This window comes from Carcharhinus amblyrhynchos, chromosome 18 (genome assembly GCF_965287045.1).
Source record: "Carcharhinus amblyrhynchos chromosome 18, sCarAmb.v2.hapA, whole genome shotgun sequence".
In the NCBI taxonomy this organism is placed as follows: Eukaryota; Metazoa; Chordata; class Chondrichthyes; order Carcharhiniformes; family Carcharhinidae; genus Carcharhinus; species Carcharhinus amblyrhynchos.
In genome coordinates, this window is record NC_137341.1 from 33,337,595 (window position 1) to 33,361,591 (window position 23,997).

Here is a 23,997-nt window from a genome sequence, read left to right on the forward strand (position 1 = left end):
GGAAGCTGCAGATTAGGAATTCTTCAGACTGAATGCCGTGTCCGTGACCCTGGTCCAACAAGCAGTTAATCAGGTACTTTAAAGTCTACATGACAGTAGTAGTAATAACATTGAATTGATAAAAATCAAACCAATGGGCAGAGATAGGCTTTTGAGCAAAAGACAGGAAAGCATGGTTGAATAAGAAGCACACACAACCCAGAGACAGAAAGTGATGTGTTCAAGTTCCAAAATCCAGGCTGATACTCCTACCTAAAGCAACAGGTCTCTGGAGCTGTACTGTGGGATCATCACACCGTCACAGGGTAAGTATTGAGCGAGTGCTGTCCTGTTGGAGGGGTGACACGGTGGCACTTTGCCAGGGACCTGGGTTCGGTTCCCAGCTTGGGTCACTGTGTGGAGCTTGCACATTCTCTCCATGTATGCTCCAGTTTCCTCCCACAGTCCAAAGATGTGCAGACATCTTTGGACTGGCCATACTAAATTGACCATGGTGTCAGGGGGACCAGCTAGGGTAAATGCATAGGGTTATGGGGATAGGGCCTGTGTGGGATTGTTGTCAGTGCAGACTTGATGGGCCAAATGGCTTCTTTTTGTATTGTATGATTCCATGATTCTGTACCGAGGGAGTGCTGCACTGTTGGAATGTCAGTACTGAGGGAGAGCTGCACTACTGGAGGGACTGTATTGAGGGAATGCTACTCTGTTGCAGGGTAGATATCGTTAGAGGATCAGTACTGAGGGAGTGCTCCACTGTTAGATGATCAGTACTGAGGATGTGCCGCACTGTTGGAGGCTCAGTACCAAGGGAATGCTACACTGTTGGAGGATCGATTTATATAGATGATCTGGAGGAGGGAACCGAGTGTACAGTGTCGAAATTTGCTGATGACACCAAGATTGGTGGAACGGCAAATTGTGCGGAGGGGTGGAGAGTCTGCAGAAGGATCTAGATAGGCTGGGCGAATGGGCCAGGAACTGGCAAATGGAATTTCATGTTGGCAAATGTGAGGTTGTCCACTTTGGTAGGAATAATGGTAGGAAGAACTATTACTTAAGTGGCGAAAAACTGCAGCATGCGATGGTGCAGAGGGACCTCGGGGTCCTTGTGCATGAGTCGCAAAAACCCAGCCTGCAGGTGCAGCAGGTGGTCAGGAAGGCGAATGGGATGCTGGCCTTCATAGCGAGGGGGATTGAATATAAAAGTAGGGAGGTCTTGCTGCAGCTGTATAGGGCACTGGTGAGGCTGCAGCTGGAGTACTGTGTGCAGTTTTGGTCGCTGCACTTACGCAAGGATATTTTGGCCTTGGAGGGAGTGCAGAGGAGGTTTACTAGGCTTATACCGGAGTTGAGGGGGTTGAACTATGAGGAGAGGCTGAATAAACTAGGCTTGTACTCATTAGAGTTTAGAAGAATGAGGGGAGATCTCATTGAGACATATAAGATGATGAATGGGATGGATAGGATAGAGGTGGAGAGGCTCTTCCCGCTCAGAAAGGACAGTAGGACTAGAGGGCACAGCCTCAAGATAAAGGGGGGGCAGTTGAAAACGGAGTTGAGGAGGAACTTCTCCACTCAAAGGGTGGTGAATCTCTGGAATTGTCTGCCCGTTGAAGTGGTGGAGGCTGCCTCGCTAAATATATTTAAGACGTGGGTTGATAGGTTTTTGATAGGCGAGGGGATTAAGGGTTATGGGGAGAGGGCGGGAAAGTGGAACTGAGCCACGACAGATCAGCCGTGATCTTATTGAATGGCGGGGCAGGCTCGATGGGCTAGATGGCCTACTCCTGCTCCTATTTCTTATGTTCTTATGTCGATGCTGAGGAGTGCCCTACTGTTAGATGACCAGTACTGAGGAGGTGTCACATTTTTGGAGGATTAGTACTAAGACAGTGCTGCATGTTTGGAGGGTCAGTACTGGGGGTGTGGTACTCTGTTGGAGGGTCAGTATTGAGGGAGTGCTATAGTTTTGGAGGATCAGTACTAAGGGAGTGTTGCACATTTGGAAGGTCAGTACTGAGGTAGTGTCCCACTGTTGGAGGGTCAGTTTTGAGAGAGTACCGCACTGTCACAGGGTCAATACTGAGGGAGTGCTGAATTGTCCATGGATCAGTGCTGAGCGTACACTGGACTGTTGAAGGGCAAGTATGACAGGAACACTAGTGACTGAGGACTAGTACTGAGGGAGCACCGTACTGTGGGTGCATCATTCTACCAGTGGTGCCATTTTTCAGATGAGATGTTATTATCAATGCCTAGTCAGCCTTCTCAGGACAGGGCAGGATATTTCAAAGGGCAGAAGAGTTCTCCCTGGTGTCTTTGGCCAATATTTATTCCACAACTGACATCACTAAAAACAAATTATCTGCTCATTATTGCATTGCTGTTTGTGGGAACTTGCTGTGTACACGCTGGCTGTCATTTCCTGCATTACTGGTCAACTTCAGTGCTGTCCACTGATACCTCCTGTTCAGTCAAGCACTGCCCAAGTGTTAAATGATGACGACAACTTGCATAACTCGTATTTCCTTGCAACTCCCTTTATAAGGTTGCAAAGTGATCCAATTGTTGGAGTCTAAAATGATTAAGGGATTCAAAAGGGCAGAGTTAATAATTTCCTGTAGTGGAGGAGTCAAGTACAAGGAAGTTTTAAAATGAGAGCCAAGCCATTTAGAAATGAAATCAGGAGACATTCTGGGACAAAAGTGTTGGGAATCTAGAAGTTACTCCCCTAAAAAAGCTACAGGTGCTCCGGGACAGTTAAAGTTTTCAAGATGGGTTGATAGATTTTTGTTGAGTAAGTGTAAAAAGGGATAAAGTGAGTAAATGAAGTACAGATCAGCTTTCATCTACATGAATAACAGGACAGGTTTGAGGAGCTGCAATGACTTATCCTGTTTGTGTTTAACTTGCTGCAATTCACTCAATGTGGTGTCTTTTCAAATGATTTTAGCTCTTTCCTAGACAGGTGTGTCTCTGAGCCTCCTGTGGACATCCCATTGAGTCACAGTCAACAGGGAGAACAGGTGGCAGTGCTTCCCAGAGTGAGTCCTCACTAGATTTTGCCATAAGGTGCACTTATCTGATGAATGTTGCTGAGAAAGTTGCCTGTCAAGTTCAATTGCTCATTTAGACATACCAGAGGAAGGGAGCCCAGCTACCTAAAGAGGCCATCTTATTACCTGACTGAAAACAGTAGGCTACTACTTTAACTGGTGCTGAATCCCCACTGATTGCCGTGCTGGTTAGGCGCATTGGCCATGCTAAATTCTCCCTCAGTGTACTGAACAGGCATTGGAGTGTGGCGACTAGGGGATTTTTACAGTAAGTTCATTGCAGTGTTAATGTAAGCCTACTTGTGAATGTTAAATAAACTTTAAAACCTAGCAGCTTCGTCTGAGAGTTATTGTGATGCAGATGTCACCACTGTTCTCAGTTCAAGTGATGGTTACAGTCATCTCAATCCCTGATCACGATCATTCTATAGCCTCTCAATTTTTTTGCAGGATTGGTTCTCTTGCCTTCCATTTTAAATCTTTGGCATCCAAAACGTGTGTATGGCCACTTTGAGTATTGGAACCAATTTGTTTCTCTCTACCCTGTCATAGCCTTTAATACTTTAAACATCTCTCTATAAGCCATACTCTATAACGTTAACCAACCAGAGATTCAGAGACCTGCTAGTTTTACGTATGGTTGGTTCACTTCCAGTTTGCAGGACTGACACTGTGAGTGTTTCAGCTGCGACAGCCGAGCTGGCAACAAGGCGAATCTGTTGGGGGAGTGGAACTCTTGGGGAAAGTGATGAAATGGCAGAGGAAGTAATTTCTTCCTTCACATTTGTCATTACAGATAAAAGGTTGAGCAAGTTCCGAGTCAAGTAGAGTTAGGCTCCTGAAAACTTGTGGAGGCGGGTTAGTGTTTGAACAGCATGGCTTATGGAGATTGTTAGGAGTGCTTGAAGTTAACAAAGAATGTGAGCTGGTAGAGAGAAACAAATTAGTCCCAGTATTCAAAAGACTGTTTGCTCGAGAGTGAATGTAAGAAATTTCAAACCGAGGGTAGGAAAACCAACTTTGCATAAAAATTGAGAGGTTGTCGAATTCGTTGTTGCAAAGTAAACAATGTTAACATTTCAGATTAGGTTGTCGAGGTGGTTGAATTGATTTGAATAGGGCAGATAGTTGTGGTTAAGTCTATTTGGTTCTGAAGAGGGTTTTTTGAATTCATTTGTGAGAAATGGGCGTAGCTGGCTGGCCAGCATTTATTGCCCATCCCTAGTTGCCCTTGGAGGACAGCTGAGAGCCAACCACATTGCTGTGGCTCTGGGGTTGCACGTAGGCCAGACCAGGTAAGGGTGGCAGATTTCCTTCCCTAAAGGACATTAGTGAACCAAATGCTAGCAAGAACTAGATGGGCTGACTGGCTTGTTTCTGTGTTGCAACCTCAAAGTATTATGAATATGGTGTGAATGGACTACTGAATATTATTACAGTAGTGAGGAGATATTACTGTAGAGGACATGGCCCCTGCAATGGAAGGGAGTAAGGATAGTACTGTGTGTGTAGTTCCAGGACTCATTGCTTTGGGTAGGAGCTGCAGACTGATCATAGAATAAATAGATGTTACCGCATTTTTAGCCCACATGCTTCAAATATCCATTCATGCCCCACCTCACCCTAATGACTGGTTGTTCGAGATAAACAGTTAGTTATCGAAGTGGTGGCTTACATTAGGATGAGTGAGCCTTTATTCAACCCTAGGCTTTTTAAACAAAAATTTAATGGGATGTGGGCATTGCTGGCTGAGCCAGCATTCATTGCCCATCCCTAAATGCCCTTCAGGGAACATTTAAGAGTCAATCACATTGTTGTGGAGTCACATGCCAGACCAGATATGGATTGCAGCATAATCAAAGACTCCACACACCCTGGACATTCTCTCTCCCAACTCCATTTGTTGGGAAAAGGATACAAAAGTCTGAGGTCATGTATCAACTGACTCAATAACAGCTTCTTCCCTGCTGCCATCAAGACTTTTGAATGCACCTATCTCACATTAAGCTGATCTTTCTGTATACCCTAGCTTTGAGTGTAACACTACATTCTGTACCCTCTCTCCTTCTCCCCTATGTACTCTATGAATGATATGCTTTGCCTATATAGTGTGCAAGAAATAATACTTTTCACTATGTTAATACATGTGACAATACATCAAATCAAAATCCTTCAGTGAACCAAATGGGCTTTTTTTTTAGGCTTTTAATTCCAGTTTTTTTAATAGAATTCAAATTTCATCATTGTGGTGGGATTCAAACTTAGGTCCCTAGAGCATTACTGTGTGTTTCTGGAGTACTGGTCCAGTGACAATACTACTACGACACTGTAAAATCATCCAGGGTTGTTGCTTGCGCCAAATCCAATTTCTGATCATTTTATACGAATTTTCTCAGTAGATCCAGTTTGAGATCCCTGAAGACTGTGCACCATGACTCTTTGAATCAGTAGCTTCCTCTGTCCATATGAACAGCAGAGTTAACTAGTATGTACACAGCCTGGCCTTGATATATCAATTGTATTTTCATTGACTGCAACAGCATTATATGGATGTACAATGTGGGCAGCCTGTTTTCTTTGTACCATATAAGGTCCCAGGCACATACTCATTAACAGTCAATAAACACTGTGGGGCTGATCTTGGCATTCGCACAGCTGGTGTGCGCGGGCCCAAGATCTGGAAGTCTTAGATCTTGCCAGTGTGAACCTGCTTTATATGGCTTTAAATATAATTAATCAGGTATTGCCAGATATTGAGGTTCCCTTGTTGGCCTGGTTTACGACAGGTTCACCAAGACCCAGTGGAGGTGATCATTGGGGATGGCGTCAAGTGCAGGCTCTGATCGGGGTGGATGGATGGGGGGAGTGGGAGAGCCCATGAGACTTCCATGATGGGCTTGGGGGTAGGTTTATTGCTGTTCTAAAGATGGCACCCTGATCTTGGTGCAGCCGGGTTTTGCCTGCGTGTTGAGGCCCTGCCCCCTCTGCTTGATGGCATGCAACATATCTCCCCCTCCCTTGATTTTTTTTGGCAGTATGTCATAAGATCTGGAGATAAAACTGACACGAGAAACATGCTAGTTTTTAACTAGAAACAGCACAAAGCCATTTTTAGGTAATATTTCCCCCAGTGATACCCTGGACATATAGTGTCACTGCATGGGGTTTGCTCCTTGTGTACTGTTTGGCTGCATAGCAGTTTTGAAGTAATTGATTGTAAATGAAAGAATTAATTGGTGTAAGGTGTGGTCTAATTACAAACCTCTTTGTCACATGCAAGTACACTCCCATTCACAACGTCATTCTGTCCAGTTGGATGACACCTTTACTTACAGTTTAAAGCCAGATATGATCTACTGAGATCCATCAAAGATGCCAAAAGACTGTACCGGGCTAAGCTAGACTAAGGTAGGAATGAAGGCAGTTAAAATCACTGGCTCCAAGACATCCCTCCCCAATGAGCATTCTATGCCCATTTTGAGCAAGAGGTCAGCAGGAGCACGTCCTCCACCTCAGAAACCTCAGATGACCCTGTAGCCGAGGTCACCATCACAGATGTCAGAGCAGCCTTCTCAAAAGTCAACCCACAGGAAGCGTCTGATCCAGATGGGGTACCTGGGTGGGCACTCAGATACTGCACAGACCAGCTGGTGAGGGTATTCACAGACATTGTCAACCTCTCTTTACACCAATCTGAGATCTCTATCTGCGTTAAGAAGACAACCATCATCCCTGTACCAAAGAAAAGCCAACCAGTGTGCCTTAATGACTATCATTCAGTGTCTCTGACACCCATCGTTATGAAGTGCTTAGAAAGGCTGGTCATGGCACAGATCAATTCCAGCTTCCCAGACTGCCAGGATCCATAACAGTTCACCTATTGCCGCAACAGATCCGCAGCAGACGCCATCTCCCGGGCCCTACAATGGAACACCTAGATAACAAAGGCATCCATGTCACACTCCTATTTATTGACTACAGCTCATTCTTCAGTACCATTATTCCTACAAAACTCCTCTTCAAATTCCATGGGGTTTGGTGCCTCCTTTTGCAACTGGGTCCTAGACTTCCTAACCCACAGACCGTGATCAGTAAGAACAGGCAACAACGCCTCCTCCACCATCATCCAAAACACCAGTGCCCCACAGGCTGTGTCCTTAGCCTTTGACTATACTCCTTATACACTTATTATTGTGTAGCCAAATTCCCCTCCAACTCAATTTTCAAGTTTGCTGATGATACGTAGTGGGTCTGATCTCAGAACAATGATGTGACAGATTACAGGAAAGAGATAGAGAATCTGGTAGACTAGTGTGATGACAATAATCTCTCCCTCAATATCAACAGAACGAAGGAGATAGTCATCAACTTAAGGAAGCGTAGTGGAGAGCATGCCCCTATCTACGTCAATGGGTTGGAGTAGAAATGGTCAAGAGTTTCAGGTTTTTAGATGTCCAGATCACCAACAACTTGTCTTGGTCCTTCCAGGCGGATGCTATAGTTAAGAAAGCCCGCCAATGCCTCTACTTGCTCAGAGGCTCAGGAAATTTGGCATGTCCATGGCAACTTTCACCAACTTTTACAGATGTGCCATAGAATGCATTATTTCTAATTGTATCATAGCTTGGTATGGCTCCTGCCCTGTCCAAGACCACAGGAAACTGCAAAGCGTTGTGAATGAAGCCCAGTTCATTGCACAAACCAACCTCCCATCCACTGACACTGTCTACACTTCCTGCTGCTTCAGAAAAGCATAATCAAGGATCCCACACATCCTGGACTTGCTCTCTTCCATCTTTTTCCATAGGGAAAAAGATACAAAAGTCTGAGGACACATACCAAATGACTCGGAAACAGCTTCTTCCCTGCTGCCATCAGACTTTTGAATGGACATATCTCGCACTGAGTTGATCTTTCTCTACTATGACTGTACACTACATTCTGCACTCTTTTCTTTCTTTCTCTATGTATGGTATATTTTGTCTGTATAATGTGGAAAAAAGTACTTTTTACTGTATGCTAATACATATGATAAATCAAATAAATCAAATCAAAGATGAATGCAATGCCATGTTAATGGCTTCTTTCTTATTAACACTATTCATTATTGACTCGTAAACAGGGCTGTGGAATTACATTCCCAGCAACAGTCCATTTGTACAAAGTGAAGCTTTGCGCACATAAGAGTGCATAGTTCAAGCCCATGTACAGTCTGTGTACATAGCAGTTCCTGGTTTCAGTACTGGTTTATCCAGTCAGTGCTATTCTGTGCATGTAATGCACACTAATACAGCAATTCCTCTGTCCTTATGAAATGCTGATCTGTTAGTAATTCTTGTTAAGTTGCCAAATCCCCCAATCCCCCCACCCCACCCTCCGCCTTTGTTATTCACTCGTGTTTGGAAAGTAGCCAGTATACTCCTTAGTCTACTCAGCTCTTCTCAACCCTCCTGTTTTTGTAAATGAAGTAACACTGTCTCGCGGTTTTGGTTTCTGACTGCTCTTTAGTGTTGGTGTCCAATGACTGAGAATTCAGGAGCTGCAGTTCCCTCCTTTTAGAGAAGTGTGGTACTGAGAATAATCACCAGTAAGAGTGAATCTATGAGTCAGATCTCCCATTAACACAGCCTGACACATCAGGGAGTCTATACAGCAGTCACTATGTGACTGATGTCTTTCCCAGTGCTGTGGATGATTATATGGTTTTTATGTGGTTCAAACTGTACTATTGAGGGAGTCGGTCATTCTCTCACACTCAGTATACATTCCCACTGATTAACAAATTCTGAGATGGAAATCATTATTTGCCAGCTGGGAATTAAGTTCCTTTCATGACCTCGATGTCCCAAAGCACATTATAGTCATTAATGCATCTTTTGACGTGCAGTTATGGAATCATACAGTGCAGAAGAAACCTTTCAGCCCATTGAGACTGCAGCAACATGCAGGAAATACCTGACCTCTCACCAAATCACATTTACCAGCGCTTGGCCCATAGCCTTGAATGTTGTGTCATGCCAATTGCTCATTCAGGTACTTTTAAAAAGGATACAAGGCCTCTTACTCCTGCCACTCTCCAAGGCAGCCTATTCCAGATCATCACCACCCTCTGGATAAAAAGGTTTTTCCTCACATCCCTCTAAACCTCTTTCCCCTCAACTTGAATTTATGTTCCTTCATGACTGACCCTTCAAATAAGGGGAACAGCTACTCCTTATCCACTCTGTCTATGTCTCTCATAATCTTGTACACCTTGATCAGGTCACCCCCCAGTCTTCCTAGCTCCAACAAACAACCAAAGCAAATCCAACCTCTCTTCATAACCAGGCAGCATCCTAGTGAGCCCCCCTGCACCCCTTCCAGTGCAATCATATTCTCTGATAATGTGGCGATCAGAACTGCACACAGTACTCTAGCTGTGGCCTCACCAAAGTTCTATACAACTCCAAAATGACTTTCCTGCTTTTGTAATCTATGCCTTGATTGATAAAGTGAACCATATGCCTTTTTCACCATCCTACTAACATGCCCTTCTGCTTTCAGAGATCTATGGACAAACATGCCAAGGTCCCTTTGTTCCACAGAACTTTCTTGTGTCATGCTGTTTATTGAATACTTTCTTGTCAAATTGCTCCTTCCAAAGTGTATCACTTCATACTTTTCAGGGCCAAATTACATCTGCTACTTATTTGCCCATTTGACCACCTTGTCTATATCATCTTGTACTGCCAGAGGGGCAGCCCGGCAGTACTGTCCCTCTGGCAGGGTGGCAGCCCGGCAGTACTGCCCCTCCTCCAGGTGAATTATGAAGCTTGGTTTATAGCCCAATGCAGTTGGGATTGTCCTTTGTCACAGAACAGCAGTGTATGAACAAATTGCATGTTTGAAAGTAGTCGAATGAAGATTCTCTGTTTACTGTGAATCTGGCTTGCTTTACACAATGACAGGCAGGGCCAATTTAACACTGTACTGAGCATTAGCCCAGTTGTATTGATGGCCCAATCCTTGCAGGTTTTCACTGGCTGGTTCATGAGTAATTTCTGTGAGAAAATGCTTTGCCTGAAAACTGCCCAGTGCAGGGAGCTCGGCTTGTTGCCAGCTCTCCAAGCACACACGGAGCTATGTAAGAGAACTACTTAACCTATGAGAGGCCAGAATGGAGTGGGAATGTTTTTGTGTGCTCTGGTTATGGGACCCTGGAGATAGATATGGGGTTGACTAAATACTCCCTCTCAAGGTTTAGTTTTAGACACAGCTGTTCACAGATCCCACCAGAGGACAGTTCCTGCAGGAAGCTGTGTGTCTGATCTTGCTAGAGTCAACACCTTGTGTAGGGGTCAACACCCAAGGCTCAAGGAAGCTGAGGCAACAGCCTGAGTTCTGAGGTTTATCCTAACAGTATCAAATATGGTAACAAACAACATCTCCACATCACAGGATGTGCAACTGAGTGGCAAAAGCATCCAATAATCTCGGCCCAACTTGGCAGCACCTTTGTACCTCAGGTGCTTGCGCAATGTTACAAGAGCAGTAAAAGTCTTCTCATCTTCAACATGTACTTTCATTTTGTTATTATGATGCGGGGGGTCAGCAATTTGACAGAAGGAGCCCTGCAGATCCACATCCCTGCTGTTTGATCATATCTTAAGTTTTGCTGACTGCACCTTGCTCACTGATGGTCAACATTAGTGTATTCATGTATCCTCACTGCTTTGAATCCCCCCATGCATTCAATTATCCCTATCTCCGTAATCTTCTCTGAGCTATCTGTGCTCATCTAATTCTGACTCCTTGTCATCCCAATTTTAATTGCTCAGTCATTCCTAGTCAAGCCTTCAGTTTTCTGGCCCCAAGCTCTGGAATTCCCTCACTTTCCTCCTTCAAGACACTGCTTTAAAACATACCTCTTTGACCAAGCTTTTGGCTATCTCCCCTAATGTCACCTTAGTGGCTTGGTGTCAAATTTTGTTTCACACTCCTGTGAATCATTTTGGAACATTTTACCATGTTAAATGCATGTTAAGTAGCACATGATAGAAACAAACTGGAAATTGCATATGAGAGCAATATTTATAAAGGTTTCTTTAATGTTACAGTAAGAAATCTCACAACACATTAAAGTCCAATGGGTTTATTTAGTATCATGAGCTTTCGGAGTGCTGCTCCTTCATCAGATGGTGTTGTGAGACTTCTTACTGTGCCCACCCCAGTCCAACGTTGACATCTCCACATCTTTTTTAATGTTAACTTTATTATGGGCTTCCATTCTCTTAATGATACAGTTCCCCTTCTCTATTCAGCATTTTCCGTCAGTCTCAGCATCTGAAATAAAATGAACAAAAAAAGGCCCTACCGTTAACATAAAAAAAATTTATGAACGATGCTTTCATATATTATCCCCAGTTTGATTTTCTCATGAGCACAGCCAAAGTTATTGAAGTTTAAATTTGGACAAGGATTTTATAAACACTCTATATATTATATGAATGTAAGTTGTAGTGAAGGGATGCCCTGTGCAGTTCCATTCCATGACATGGCTTTTGTTGCTGCCGTGCATAGAGACTCGCAATTGATCTTAATAGTTCCAACTTGAAGCTATTCTGTTCAGCCACCATTAACCTCTAGCTTATGGGTCTCCTATTAATGTCCAACTTTGAAATAGATGGTGTGTTGTTGGCAGGCTATTAAGCCACGGGAGCAATTGAAGCCAAGCTGGAATCCTGTGCTTAGCCTGATATCCATGATCACGTCCTACATTGGAACAAGTGCTCTGGCTGATTATTTTATGCCTTTCTTTTCCCTCAACCTCACCCTGAGATACTTAGAGCGACACAAACTTTTTAACTAAATGTGATCTGTGAGGCTTGGCATCAATCTGGGCTGTTCCATTTAAATCACCCAACCAGCAGAGTCGTTTCAACAGATACCCTACAATAAAAGCACTGACTTAGAAGTGCAAATTGAAATTCCCTTGTATATTCCAGAAGAGTCTGTCTCTCTTCTGATTTTATATATTATACATACATATGGTCTAAACTAATAGGCAGAGAGATCTGGGTATACAGGCACATAGGTCACAAAGTGACAATGCAGGTGGAGAAGGTAGTCATAAAGGCATATGGCATGCTTGCCTTTGTCAGCTGGGACATTGAGTTTAAAAATTGGCAAGTCATGTTGCAGCTTTACAGAACCTTAAAGTTCTTGGAATATAATGTTCAATTCTGGTCGCCACACTACCAGAAGGATGTGGAGGCTTTGAAGAAGGTACAGAAAAGATTTACCAGAATGTTGCCTGATATGGAGGGCATCAGCTATGAGGAGAGGTTGGTTTGTTCTCACTGGAACAACAGAGGTTGAGGGGCAACCTGATGGAAATCTACAAGATTATGAGGGGCATAGACAGAGTGGAAGAGTCAATTACTAGGGGACATAGGTTTAAGGTGCGAGGAGCAAGGTTTAAAGGAGATGTATGAGGCAATTTTTTTTTTTTACCCAGAAGGTGGTGGGTGCCTGGAACTCACTGTTGGGGCAGGTAGTGGAATCAGATACGATAGTGACTTTTAAGGGACATCTCGACAAATACATGAATAGGATGGGAAAAGAGGCATATGGTCCCCAAAAGGGTAGGGGATTTTAGTTCAGTCGGGCAGCATGGTCGGTGCAGGCTTGGAGGGCCGAAGGGCCTGTTCCTGTGCTGTAATTTGCTTCGTTCTTTGTAATGCGGAAAGATCAGTTAGTTAGTGATCCAAAAATTCAGCCCATGAATTTTTGATTTTTTTCAGCTGCAGCGGTCAATCACATCACCTATCAACTTGTGCAACCCTGGAGTCCGTGTAGCCCAGTTCCCAGTATAAACTCTGCCACCTAAGCATTAGTGGCATGGAATAAGGCCATGGGGACTGCAGGGTGGAACTTGGTAATAACATTGTTCAACTATAGTCCGAGTAAATCCTATAATTTGGAGGAAATTAACCAGGGGCCATGACATTTGAGTCTCTTTAATGTATGGCCAGCAAATTGATTTCTACTAAAGGTGCAAATTAAAATTCCCATGGCTGTAACAAAATGCCGCTTCTTTCATTGTTAATTATAAGTGGTTTCTTACTGGCACTGATCATCAAAACAGCCTTTCAGAAAGAACTGTTGTTACTCCCTAAAAATACAGTTCAATTGTACTAAAACACAGTGATGTTGTCAAGCAATTTATTTGTGTCAGGATATTTCCAAACTGATGATATGGAATGAGGGCACGCTTCTTCAGCTTGCTCGGTCTATTCTGCGCAGCACCCATAGTGCACATCATTAAACCATGTCATTGTCAGCAAGATTACATCAGGGTCTTTTGGGGAGGATTGGAGATGTGTACCCCAGGGAGATGGGGAGTTCATGTGGTGCTGATCGATGATTTTGGGTCTGTCCATTAGTTAGGAAAGGCTCTTATAGTGAAAAGGTGGACAGTTATCCAGCAGCAGACTTGGGGCTGATGCTTTTTCTGGAATCTCCTTCTACAAGCTTTCAAGATCTCTTTGCAATTCTGGCCTATTTTGCATTCCCAATTTTGAGCACTTCCTTTTAGCAGCTGTGCCTTTTTAAAAATGTCTTCACGGGATGTAAGTATCAGTGGCTAGGCGATCATTTATTACCCATCCCTGATTGCTCTTGAGAAGGTGGACGTGAGCTGCCTTCCTGAACCACTGCAGTCCATGTGGTGTACGGACACCCATAGTGCTGTTAGCAGCTGTTAGGTATTGACCGCATGACAGTGAAGGGACAATGATATATTTCCAAGTCAGGATGGTGTGTGGTTTGGAAGGGAACTTGTGTGTGCTAGTGTTCTCATGCATCTGCTACCCTTGCCCTTCTCGGTAGTAGAGGTCTCAAATTTAGAAGATAATGTCAAACAAGTGAGTGAATTGCTGTGGTGCACCTTATAAATGGTGCAGACTGCTATAATTGTGCATCAATGGTGGAGGGAGTGAATGTTGAAGGTGGTGGATGAGGTGCCAACCAAGTGGGCTGCTTTGTCCTGGATGGTGTCAAGCCACTTGAGTGTTGTTGGAGCTGCACTCATCCAGGCGAGTGGAGAGTATTTCATCATATTCCTGACTTATGCCTCGAATACGGTGGACAAGCTTGTGGAGTCGGGGGTAAGTTGCTTCATGCAGAATCGTCAGTCTCTGACCTATGTTGGCAGCCACAGTATTTATATGATTAGTTTCTGGTCAATGGTAACTCGCAAGATTTTGGTGATGGGAGATTCTGTGATAGTAATGCCATTGAACAAGCAATGATTGGGTCCTCTTTTGTGGGAGAAGATCATTTCCTGGTACTTATTTGGGACAAATATTACTTAACACTTATCAGCCCAAGCCTGAATGTTGTCCTGGTCGTGCTGTCTATAGGCATGCACTGCCTCAGTATCTGAGGAGCCTTCAGTCGACAAATCCCTAAGTGCAAAATTCCCTTTTTAACCCTCTTGGTCTCTCTACCTCTCTCTTCTCCTTTAAGACAACCTTTAAAGCGTACCCCTTTGACCAATCTTTTGATCACCTTTCCTCACTGCTCATCTCGTGGCTTGGGATCAGATTGTCCTTCATTCAAGTCCATTATAAATATAATTTGGTGGTGTCCTTGATAACGCTGTCCAGCCTACAGGCAAATCAAAAGTTGTTTGAGCTGAAATCCTGTCCTGAGGCCCAGCACACCTTCTAACTCAAGACTGTGCTTGGATAGAGTATCTTCAGGACAGGAGGCCAGAGTCTGGACTGGATCAGCATGGTAGGGTAGGGGCTATTTGCTTTGTTTTGCCCACTAGCTTTAGTCCAAAGAAAATCAGTCTGTATTCATTGGATACAAGTACCGGAAACAGTGGGAGAGATGCTCTGATGCTACATCTGGACGTGCTGATGATTTACATCTCGATAAAGTAGATCCTTTCACAGCCTTGGCAGAGGTGGGTGGACAACAGCAATAGCCTACATTACCTGGGAACCTTCTTAGTGACTCTGTGCTGTTTGGACAGGGGAGTGAACAACTTCCATAATTATATACTGAAAGCATGGGTCCCGGTGGCTCTACCCTTAGTGTTGGCCTCAGGACCTCACAGTTCAACTATCCTGTTGTCAATCTGTGTCCTGATTGATCTTGAGCGTTTTCAGGTTCAGCGATGTGATTGGATTCCCGGTTACCATGACTCACATGTTTCTGGGCTGCGATTAAGAGCTGTGGGCACAGTGTGCTCCTGCTTTGAATTTATTCACTGTCGTAGTGGGATTGAGGAGGAGGAGAATGTGCAGTATGCCTTGCCTGAACTCTGGCAGGACAACCTCATGTGTTAAAAATTCCTAAATCCTCGCCAAATCTTCACCCACTTATTTTAAGAACAAGACAGTTGTGTTGAACTTGTGTATGGTTTGGGCTAGAGAATTGACCGAATAAGGTTGCTGTCATTTGCCAACTGCACTATGTGTCATGGGCGAGGCTGAGATACATTTCGTGCTCAGTCTGTGAGTGGGATATTTGTATTTTCTGTGGAGCTGTTGGCAACTGTGTGGAAAGTGTGGAATTCATAAAGCTTTATTCTGTCAAATTGGCAACCAGTCAAGAATGGATTGCTGTTTGCTTTCCCTTTTTTGAGGTGAATGTTTAAAGCCAGGACAAAGTTTTTTTTTGCCTCAATAGAGGCCAAGCTCACAGTCTGATTGTACCGGGAGTGATTAATCCATTTTCGGAACATACCCAGGGTGCAGTGCTTGTGCAGGTATATCCTTGTCCACTTTTCCCTTCTTCATTCAGGCCGCATCTTTTGGGCTGAAGGTGCTCAGTGGCAATGAAGCATTGTACTAACGGGATTGATTGAAATGGCCAAATCACTGGGATCACATTTTGTACTATTCAGCCTTGATACATCTTGTACAAAACTGGGGTCCCTTTGCTTAGATTTACTCAGTTTTCTCCCTCCTAGAGGTACAAAGAAGCTGTGTTTTACCCCATTCTGCTTTTTTGTGTGAGCCAGATGGTAAGTGGTGATGGATTGTTCGAGGGCAAAAGGCAGTGTGGTCTCATGGTCATCACTCAGTCATGAGCACTAATAGATATTCCACTCTCCCCTTCCCATACTGTTGTCCCCCCTCCCCCACTTAATCTTGTCCAAAGCCTCTCTCCACACTGCCATCCCTTCCCCTCATTACCTCACCTACACTGTACTGCTGCTTCCCCCTCCACATTGCCACCCCACCTCCATGCTGCCAGACCACCACATTGCCATCCTTCTCCACACACTGTCACCCTCCCTCCACACTGGGCCACTCAAACAGATTGAATAACTCTGCTGTGTTAAAATGTAAATATTAAACAAGGACCAGAGCAGACTGCACTTTTTGTTCTCTGTGGTTCACTGTTACCCTTTAGTTTTATCGCAATCTGTAAATTCTTGCTCTGATGTCCCACAGCCTCTGCACAGTCTGGTGTTCAGCCCTGTCCCACAGGACCCGGCAGTCGTGGCAGCCAGAACCAATATTTGTATTAGGACAGAGCCAGGCTTGACAGGCTGGAGCTGGACTTTAACCACTTACTGTGATCACTGCAGTTACTGTTCTCTCTCTCTAACTTTTCTCTATCTCTCTCCTTGTATTTCTCTGTCACTCTTTCTGTCTCTGTCTACCTCTCCTCCTCTTTCTCATTCCTCTCCTCAACCTCTCCCCACTCTCTCTGTGTCCTCTTCCCTGCCCTGCATCCTCCCATGATCTGTGACTACTCTGCACTTACTCTCCACAACCCCCCTTCCCTTCTCTGTACCTGTTCATGATGTTTTAATGATTTGTACATCTGAACCATCACATCTCTTTCCAACTTTTTATGATTTAGACACCCTGTCACATTCTAATTAGAGTCACAGAATCCTACACTGCAGAAGGAGTCCATTCGACCCATTGAGTCTGCACCGACCACAATCCTACCCAGGCTGTATCCCCATAACCCATGCACTTACCCTAACTAGTTCCCCTGACATTAAGGGGCAATTTGGCATGGCCAGTCCACCTAACCTGCACGTCTTTGGACTGTGGGAGGAAACCGGAGCACCCAGAGGAAACCCACACAGGCATAGGGAGAATGTGCAAACTCCATACAGACAATGACCCAAGCTGGGAATCGAAACCAGGTCCCTGGCACTGTCAGGCAGCAATGCTAACCGCTGTGCTGCCCACAATTAGGTCCAAAATGGAAGATGTCATATTTGCCTGCATTGAAATCTAGTTGCCACACCTTTGCCAATTCACTTGTCTTTCTGTATTTTTATGGTTCCATCTTTTTTAAAATTCTTTAATGGATGTGGGAATTACTGGCAAAGCCAACATTTGTTCCCCATCCCTAATTGGTGGTGAGCCACTGCCTTAAACCACTGCAGTCCATCTGGTGTAGGTATATTTGTTAAGAAGGAAGTTCAGGATTTTCATTCAGTAACAGTGAAGAAATGGTAATTTATTTCCTTGTCATGATAGTGTGAGGAACTTGCAGGTCGTGGTGTTCCCAGTGCGTATAATGTCACCTTTCTTTGTGTCATCGGCAAATTTGGGTATGTGGGTCTTTTTCCATCATCCACAGATGAAATAAAAACCAGAGTAGTCCATTTGGCCCACTGAGCCTGTTCTCCCATTTACAGAGATCATGGCTGATCTGAATGTGACCTCAACACCATTTTCTTGTACACTCACTAGAATTCTTAACTCCGTTGTAGTTCAAAAGGCTGTCGAACTTAGACTTGAGGGTATTCAATGATGCATCCTCCACTGGACCTTGGGGTAGAGAATTACAAGGAATAACAGTCCTCTGAGAGGAACAATTCCTCCCCTTCATATTAAATCAGAGACCCCTTATTTTTAAACTGTGCCCGCTAGTTCTAGATTCCCCCAAAAGGAGAAACATCCCCTCAGCATGTCAAGCCCCCTCAGAATCTTAATTAGTTTCAATAAGATCACATCTTTTCTAAATTCCAATGAATACAGACCCAACTTGTTCAATCTTTCCTCATAGTCAATCCCTCCATCCCAGGGATCAACCTAGTGAATCCTCTCTGAATGGTCTGCAAGGCAAGTAGGTCACTTCTGGAAAACAAAACTGTACACAGTACTCTTAGATGTGGTTTCACTGTTGGCCTGCACTCCCTCAGTCCTGCCCCTCCCTCAGTCCTGCCCCTCTACACTGCAGCAGTCCCTCAGTCCTGCCCCTTTGACAGTGCAGCACTCTCTCAGTCCTGCCCCTCTGACAGTGAGGCATTCTCCCAGTCCTGCCCCACTAACTGGCCTATAATTTGCTGCTCTGTTCCTTTGTTCTTGAAAAGAATTTTGGAAGATCACAAATCATTAATAAATGTGGTATGCCTTTTCCCAGGTCCTCTTTAAAATAATGGCAATGGCTACTTTTGCACATACCTGAGGGGGCAGGTGGAGCCTTTCGTTTAACTTCTCATCCGAAAGAAGACAACCTTGACAGTGAAGCACTTCTCCAGTCCAGCTCCTCTGAAACTGCAACACTCCTTCAGTGTTTCTTCTCTGACAGTGCAACCCTTTCTCAGTTCTGCCCCTTATACAGTGGAATGCATCCTCAGCACTGCCCCTCTAATAGTGCAGCACTTCCTCAGTCCTGCTCACCTTACAGTGCATTATGTCCTTAGTACTGCCCTGTTGACAGTTCAGCATTCCCTCAATACTGCCCCTCTGGCAGTGCAATAGTCCCTCAGAACTGACCCTCCAAATGTGCAACACATCCCCAGCTCCTCTGACATTGCAGCACACCCTCAGCACTGTGTCTCTGACGGTGCAACACTCTGAGTACTGTCCCGCTGACAGTACGGCACTCCCTCAGTCTTGTCCCTCTGGCAGCGCGGCACTCCCTCAGTCTTGTCCCTCTGGCAGCGCGGCACTCCCTCAGTCTTGTCCCTCTGGCAGCGCGGCACTCCCTCAGTCTTGTCCCTCTGGCAGCGCGGCACTCCCTCAGTCTTGTCCCTCTGGCAGCGCGGCACTCCCTCAGTCTTGTCCCTCTGGCAGCGCGGCACTCCCTCAGTCTTGTCCCTCTGGCAGCGCGGCACTCCCTCAGTCTTGTCCCTCTGGCAGCGCGGCACTCCCTCAGTCTTGTCCCTCTGGCAGCGCGGCACTCCCTCAGTCTTGTCCCTCTGGCAGCGAGGCACTCCCTCAGTCTTGTCCCTCTGGCAGCGCGGCACTCCCTCAGTCTTGTCCCTCTGGCAGCGCGGCACTCCCTCAGTCTTGTCCCTCTGGCAGCGCGGCACTCCCTCAGTCTTGTCCCTCTGGCAGCGCGGCACTCCCTCAGTCTTGTCCCTCTGGCAGCGCGGCACTCCCTCAGTCTTGTCCCTCTGGCAGCGCGGCACTCCCTCAGTCTTGTCCCTCTGGCAGCGCGGCACTCCCTCAGTCTTGTCCCTCTGGCAGCGCGGCACTCCCTCAGTCTTGTCCCTCTGGCAGCGCGGCACTCCCTCAGTCTTGTCCCTCTGGCAGCGCGGCACTCCCTCAGTCTTGTCCCTCTGATGTTGTAAGTTGGTTTTACGCTGTACCAGCTCAGTACTGGAGACTGGGGAGATAGTGTGCCTTTTAGCCCTCTGTCTGCTCCCCAGTGTTTCCTTTCTGACAGTATTGCCTCTCTGAAAGTGCAGCACATCCTCAGCACCGTGGTGAGCACATAAGCTTCAGGTATCCTCGACTGTAGTGTGATTTGAACCCACTCCCTTCTAACCCAGAGACGAGCAATTGTTACCCACTGAGTCCAACCAACACCATATCGATTTTGATGTTATCAAATGTTGTTTAATATTGTGCTGTATTAATATTAACTATGTTCAGGATACTATAGAAATGCAAGTTGTTGTTGGAATTGGGTACAGGGAGAGAACAAAAACTTGTGCAGGTTTGTTTGCTGTTCTGGGCTTGTGCAACTTTACATTAGTTCCACGTACAGATGAACGAGAGTCATGATCCTAAGAGTGTGCCTTGGGGGTTGTTCAGTTCCAGTTTGATCATTTTTAATCTGTACATTTTCACATGAAATGCTTTGCCATAAGACCCATGACGTCAGTATTGTGTTTACATGAGGCTTAGTGGAGGGATAACTTCCCAGACCCCCGTCCAACTTTTCAAATCTGTCGCCGCCTTTCACCATATTGAGTGACTGAAGGCTGGCTGTACAGTGTGGTGTATAGCATATGTTTGGATATTTTATGCTCCCTGGGATGCTGCCAGAGCCTTGTGTGACTGCCAGTGTGGGAAGGCTGGAGGTTGAGCATGTAAATATGTTGTGTGGGAACTCTCAGTGTTTTGTTTGTGTGGAGAGCTAGGAACCAAAGACGGGTTGGGGGCAGTAGTGGGTGGTGTTAGGGGCAGTCCGCCCTGTGAATGTGTAGAAACTCTGAATCTGAGACTCGAAGGAGAGAAATGAGACAAGAAACTGGAGCCTCCTTGCAGCTGGCAGTCAGGACTCAAATATTTTTAAATGAAAAGACCACCATTTGAATCTTGTCAGAAATCTCAAAACTTTGCCCTGCATAGCTATGCACATCCTGCGTCTCCTTGTCTCCCACATTCTCCCCAAGCCCCCCGGTTCTCCTTGTAACACCCACTCTCCCTGTATCCCTTCATCCCGATTTATCTCCCCACCCTTCTTGTATCCTCCTCATCTCTACCACTCTCATCATGCCATCCCATCACTTACCCCAAGTTGCCAACTCCACTCTCCCCATAATCTCACCCTCCCACCCGTCCCCTCTCGCCCCCCACCACCCTCTCGCCCGTCCCCTCTCGCCTCCCGCCCGTCCCCACCTACTCGCTGCCGCCGCCGCCCCTTCCCCCCCCGCCGTTATATCGCTTCGTTTTTGCCACCACTTCTCCCAGCTAACCCCTGAATTGTTCCCAAGTTCTGAGTGCTCTGTACATCAGATGATAAGAAGTCTCACGACACCAGGTTAAATTTCAACAGGTTTATTTGGTAGCAAATGCCACTCCCTTTTGGAATGCTGCTCCTTCATCAGGTAAGTGGGAGATATAGAGACACAAACTCAATTTACATGAATTATGATTGGAGTCTGAATCTTTACAGCTAATCAAATCTTAAAGATATAGACAACGTGAGTGAAGAGAGCATTAAGTACAGGTTAAAGAGATGTGTACCAGGCAAGACTGTTCTCTTCCTGTTAAGGAACACCTCAGCGGTCATGGGCATTCGGCCTCTGATCTTCAGGTAAGCATTCTCCAAGGCGGTCTTCACAACACATGACAATGCAGAGTCGCTGAGCAGAGATTGATAGTCAAGTTCTGCATACATGAGGACAGCATCAACCAGGATCTTGGGTTCATGTCACACTATCTATAAACCCCACAACTTGCCTGGACTTGCAAAATCTCACTAGCTATCCTGTCTGGAGACAATACACATCTCTTTAACCTGTGCTTAATGCTCTCTCTACTCACATTGTCTGTATCTTTAAGACTTGATTAGCTGTAAAGACTCACATTCCAATCATTATTCTGTAAATTAAATTTGTGTCTCTATATGCCCTGTTTGTGAACAGATCTCCCACTCATCTGATGAAGGAGCAGCACTCCAAAAGCTAGTGGCATTTGCTGCCAAATAAACCTGTTGGACTTTAACCTGGTGTTGTGAGACTTCTTACTGTGTTTACTCCAGTCCAACACTGGCATCTCCACATCATCAGATGATGAACAGACAGCGCCTGCCCTCTGGTGGAGATGTGAGTCACTACCCACAAGTTCAATTTGCCTCTCCTATTTCCCAGTGTCTCCAATCAGGCACTGTTTATATGATAATTTAGTGTTTCAGTCTGAGAACACAGTGTCATCAATTGTCTGCAGTGTGACAAGGAGTGTATCACTAATCCTTCCAACTCAGGATGAGGGCACTTTCAGAGTCTTGGGTGCACTGGGTAATTGATAGCTCAAGTCAGCTGGATTTTCACCAACAGCCAACTGCTGCTGGGATGCATGTGGACCCAATCTGGTCCTTACTCAGGTACACTCCTCAGTCTTTGTCCCCAGGCTGCACTGTCTGCTGCCTAGGCTCAAATATAGGGGGTTACTGGTGATCTTTATATTGTAATGAAGCAAAGACCAATACTTCTGTTTAATGAATGCTGAGGCTGGATTGTACTGACGTGGAGCCCCCAGCAGTGCTGCTCTGAAAGCAACATCATTCAGGACGAAGCAGTTTGCTTGATTGCTATCCTTCCATAAACATTCATTCATAAACACCACTGACATAGTGGCAGCAGTGTGCACCGTCTACAAAATGCACTCAACAATTCACCAAGGCAGTACCTTCCAAACCCACAATTACTACCACCCAGAAGGACAAAGGCAGCAGATATCTGGGAACACCATCACCTGGAACTTCCCCTCCAAGACACTCACCATCCTGCCTTGGAAATATATCACCATTCCTCTGCTGGCGCTGGGTGAAAATCCTAGAATTCTCTTCCTAACAGCACTGTGGGTGTAGCTATACCTCAGGGATTGCAGCGATTCAAAATGGCAGCTCACTACCCCCTTCTGAAGGGCATCTAGCCTGGCTATCGATGTCCCTACCCCATAAAATAATGAAAAAAAAATGAATAAATCTAATAGAGAAATTGAGACAATTATTTTCCCAGAGGGTGATAAGAATGTGGAACTCAATATCACAAGGACTGAGTCAGGTGCTGGTACAGACGAATTTAAAGCAAAATTAGATAAAACAGACGGGAGAAAGGAATAGAAGGATAAACTAACCAGGTGAGATGAAGGGTACAAGGAGATTGTGAGGAGCGTAAACACCAGCATAGACTGGTTGGATTGATGATCTGTTTCTGTGTTGTAACTACTTTATAAAATATAAATTGCTCTTCAGTGCCTCATCCAAGTAAGTGTAGGAATAGTGTGAAACATGAAGGATGTCTCCTTGGTTCTCATTTTCACTTGATACCCCACATGTATATACACATTGCTGTTAGGATTACTTTAAGTATGTTCAAGAGCAGGAACTTGAGCTGATTTTCCTTTCCTTTCACTTCACTGGATGAGACTAACGTCCATTGTAAGATTACATACATTGGGGGGCAAGGACTATTGTTCTGTATATTGTATTCAGACTATGGATGGTGATCCTGATAATCTCTCTGTCTCCAATCCCCAGTCCGCTGATCCCGCTGTACGATGCTGACTCTGGGTTGCTGATCCTGGCTGGAAAGGTGAGCAATGATGATCTGATGTCCCAGCTCATCAACTACATCCAGGGATGGACTTCCTCAACGCATCAGTATGCAGATAAAATCTCTGAATTGTTGCCTTTTTCCATGGGGCAGCATCATCACAACTCTAGGGGGTAGTAGCAGGCAATTACAGCCCACACCAGCAGGTTAAAATCACTCTTGTCTGGTTGAAGCAAAGAATGGTGGAACCGAGGGGAATTGGTGGTTGCAACACCCTTCAGTTTAACGGTGATCTTAAAATCAGGAGTAACACAGACCAAAACAAGAAATAGATCATTTCTTGAGGGAGTGCTGCATTGTCAGAGGGTCAGTACTGAGGGCGTGCTGCACTGTTGGAGAGTCAGTACTGAGGGAGCACAGCATTGTCAGAAGGTCAGTAGCAAGGGGGTGCTGACCAGTTGGGAGGGTCAGTACTGAGGGAGTGCTGCACTATTGGAGGGTCAGTAATGAAGCAGCGCAGCACTGTCAGAGGATCAATATTGAGAGACCACAGCATTGTGGAGGGTCAGTACTGAACGAGAGCTGCACTGTTGGGGAGTACTGCACTGTCAGAGGGTCAGTACTGAGGGAATACTGCATTATCAGAGAGTGGTTACTGAGGCAGCACTGCACTGTCGGAAGGTCGGTACTGAGGGAGTGCTGTCTTGTCTGAGGGTCAGTACTGAGGGAGTGCTACAC

The 23,997-nt window shown here is 45.3% G+C and overlaps 1 protein-coding gene across 1 annotated transcript in view; it reads left to right on the forward strand.

Moving 5' to 3' along the window:
- coro7 (coronin 7) overlaps positions 1 to 23,997 on the forward strand; it is a 111,709-nt gene that overhangs the window by 67,252 nt on the left and 20,460 nt on the right. The window contains exon 10 of the mRNA XM_080206723.1: positions 23,244 to 23,298. Coding sequence (XP_080062849.1) covers positions 23,244 to 23,298 — 55 coding nt within the window. The remainder of the gene's footprint in view (positions 1 to 23,243; positions 23,299 to 23,997) is intronic.